This window comes from Salvelinus sp. IW2-2015, unplaced genomic scaffold (genome assembly GCF_002910315.2).
Source record: "Salvelinus sp. IW2-2015 unplaced genomic scaffold, ASM291031v2 Un_scaffold8028, whole genome shotgun sequence".
Lineage (NCBI taxonomy): Eukaryota > Metazoa > Chordata > Actinopteri > Salmoniformes > Salmonidae > Salvelinus > Salvelinus sp. IW2-2015.
Window position 1 is genome coordinate 1 of NW_019949288.1, and position 2,926 is coordinate 2,926.

Below are 2,926 nucleotides of genomic sequence, written 5' to 3' on the forward strand. Positions count from 1 at the left end.
TCCATCCTCTCCATGCTCTCCCTCATCTCCATCCTCTCCATGCTCTCCCTCATCATCATCCTCTCCATGCTCTCCCCCATCATGTTCTCCCCCATCATGTTCTCTATCTCCATTATCTTCCTCATCATCCTCTCCTCCTCTTCCCTCTGGATCCTCTCCACCTCCTCTTTCTTAGCCCTGGCTGCATCCTCAAACATCTCATTGGTGTAGCAGGTTCCTCCATTCTCCTCCACCATTCTGTCTATCTTCTCCATCACCTCTGTGACCTGATCTCTGCTTCCTCTAGCTTTATTGTTGAGGACATGGTACCTCCCCCCACACTGCTCTACCACTCTACTGAGGTCTCTGTTCCCACTGACATCCCTCCCATCTACTGCTGCCTGTTTTATTTCTGTTTTACGTGTTACTGAGGACCAGTTCTGTTCAGAATGGAAACTTCTCCCACCAAGGATGGTGTTTCCTGTTGCACTCTTCCCAACACCGCTTTTTCCAGGCAGAACAATCCTTCTCTTTGGGAGATTCCTGATGGAGAAGCTCCTTGAAACAGTTGACTCTGTATAGAGAAATACATCACATTTGATAAACTGATACAGTAAAATGACTAGCATCTCATCCTCTATACAGGCAGGTATTGGTGCACTGAATAATAATGATTTATGTCTGGTGTTTAAATCTTTATGGTGAATGTGGAGTTCAGGTGGGATTTATAACAGGGATCTGTCGCACACCAAGACAACTTATTAAAGTTACAATTGGGGGGGTAATTAATTTACATGATTGTTGTCCCAGAATAAGAGACCAGAGGGATATACTACGTAGTGGGATAGAGGAGTTAGCTAGCTAACTTTGGTGAAGTCTGAGTTCAACTCGGGATAACTGTTAAACTTAACTAGAACACCTTTTTTCACACCTATTGAAAATAATGGTATTAAGTCACACTAAGTTTRACTGTGTGTTATGATTCAAATGCATCCTGTCATTACTAAATGTGTGGTGTTATGTATTTCAATATTACTATTTTTAACACAAAATAACATTTTATAAGTAAACATTTAATAAATCTTCCTCAAGTATTGTCTCAGTCATTGTCATGCCAAACAAAATAACTGGTCTTACAATTCTCAGGCAGGGCTACCTATAATCACCTCAGCTACAGGAGACACATGAAAAGATTGTGTTCATAATGTTATCAATGACATGATCTACGGAGCTCTCATCTAGAATATCTAGTTCTCTATCATCAGTATTATACTGCTTCAAACACAGTATTTCAATCATGTAAACATTTACAATTAGCCTACATTACATTTCTGGCTAATCCTTTATATAAACAGTTAGTTATACTTACTGAGACATGGATATGTCTTTTCCAGCAGTGATTTGACATGCTCAGGATCACCCCTCTTGTTGTTGAACACATGGTATCGTCCACCGTATTTTCTCATCACTTCTGTGAGGTCATCTGACTCCTCAATGAATTCTTCTATAGTCTGGTCTTCTAACTCATCTCCTCTGGTGAACAGGATCCAGGTTTGCTTCAAAAGACTCTCTCCTAGAAGACCTTCTACTTTACTAATGACCCTCTTCTCTTCTTCTGTTAATCTGTCTGCCTTCACCACCAGGAGAAACACACAGGGACCAGATGAGGTTAACTTGAGGACATCCTGGAATTTCTCCTGAATTTGCTCTTCGGATTGATCGCGGTTACAGAATCCTGGAGTGTCATACACGACAAGATCTCTTCCTTCAATGGTGACATTTTGTTTCTCAATATTAGCAGTCACTGATTTTAATCTTTTCTTTGAGAGAAAATCTTTGCGCCCCAGGATGGTGTTTCCTGTAGCACTTATCCCTGCTCCTGTTTTACCAAGTAACACCACCTGCAATGGTCTGGATGTCTGTTGCACAGGTTTGGATCGGTGCGCCATCTTCAAGGAATTATCTTGTTATAGCCGAGCAGTGTGACGTGTGAGGCAGGAATCTATATACAATAGAAATAAATAATTACATTATTTTCTAAGATGCAAAATGCAGAAAAACAAGTAACAAACCAATGATATGAACAGCCATCACCTGGTTATTACATGCAAACTGGAATTAATAATTTACACACAAAAAATGTGATTTGAGAATAAAAGGGTAAACGGTAGTCTAGCAGAACTATAAACTGCCTGGAACATGCCTAGTTAACGGCATTGATTTTTTGTCTATAACTGTTTTCAGATGGTAGGCTACAAGCACCCCAATGGGCACAGACATCTGTTCAACTTCTAGTTTTGATTTATATTAATGTCAAATAACGTGAATTCAATGTGAAATCGACCAAACCCGAGCCATGTCATCGCATTTTGGTTAAACGTTGATTTAAACTGACTGCTTTCCTGCGTTGGTTCAGGAATAGCACTATGTGTCATCGACATTTAGCATTAAACTATCAGTCTACATGTAAAATGACTTCATTGAAATGACTGTTAATTACTGAAAGAAGAATATTTAGGCTACATATTCGTATTAAATCAGACAACACAATCGTAGTATAACACAATAATATTGACAATAGGACTGTCTATTGAAAATACGCCTTCAATGACGCAGTTATAATTGTCGAAATCCAGACCACCTTTGAAGCTAACACATTGTTCTTCATGTTGGCCATTATTCTACGGAAGACAGTACTAGGTTACTAATAATGTAGTAATCTAATAGATTTACATAAATCATTAAAATAGATAACAATTTACCTACATTCGTATTAGATATCTTGAACGTTCTTAAATGCTATGGAGTTGAAATTGTTCAGCTTCAACAGTTTCACTTTCAGTCTCCAGTGTTCTCATTTTATCTGACACTTAAACCACTCCCCTAAATTCACTAGACAAACCCTGTATCATCATATCCTTTTTTTCTGCTGATAAACTCCCAACAA

At 38.8% G+C, this 2,926-nt stretch overlaps 1 protein-coding gene across 1 annotated transcript; it reads right to left on the reverse strand.

Annotated features, from left to right (window-relative positions):
* Positions 1-16: 16 nt before the first annotated feature.
* Positions 17-1,928, reverse strand: LOC112079451 (GTPase IMAP family member 6-like; the record flags this gene model as incomplete). The annotated part of the gene is made up of 2 exons (XM_024145403.2): positions 1,349-1,928; positions 17-553 (listed from the first exon to the last, which is right to left on the reverse strand). Coding segments are annotated over exons 1-2 (1,117 nt in total), but the record flags the coding sequence as incomplete, so codon positions are not given.
* Between the last annotated feature and the right edge of the window lie 998 nt (positions 1,929-2,926).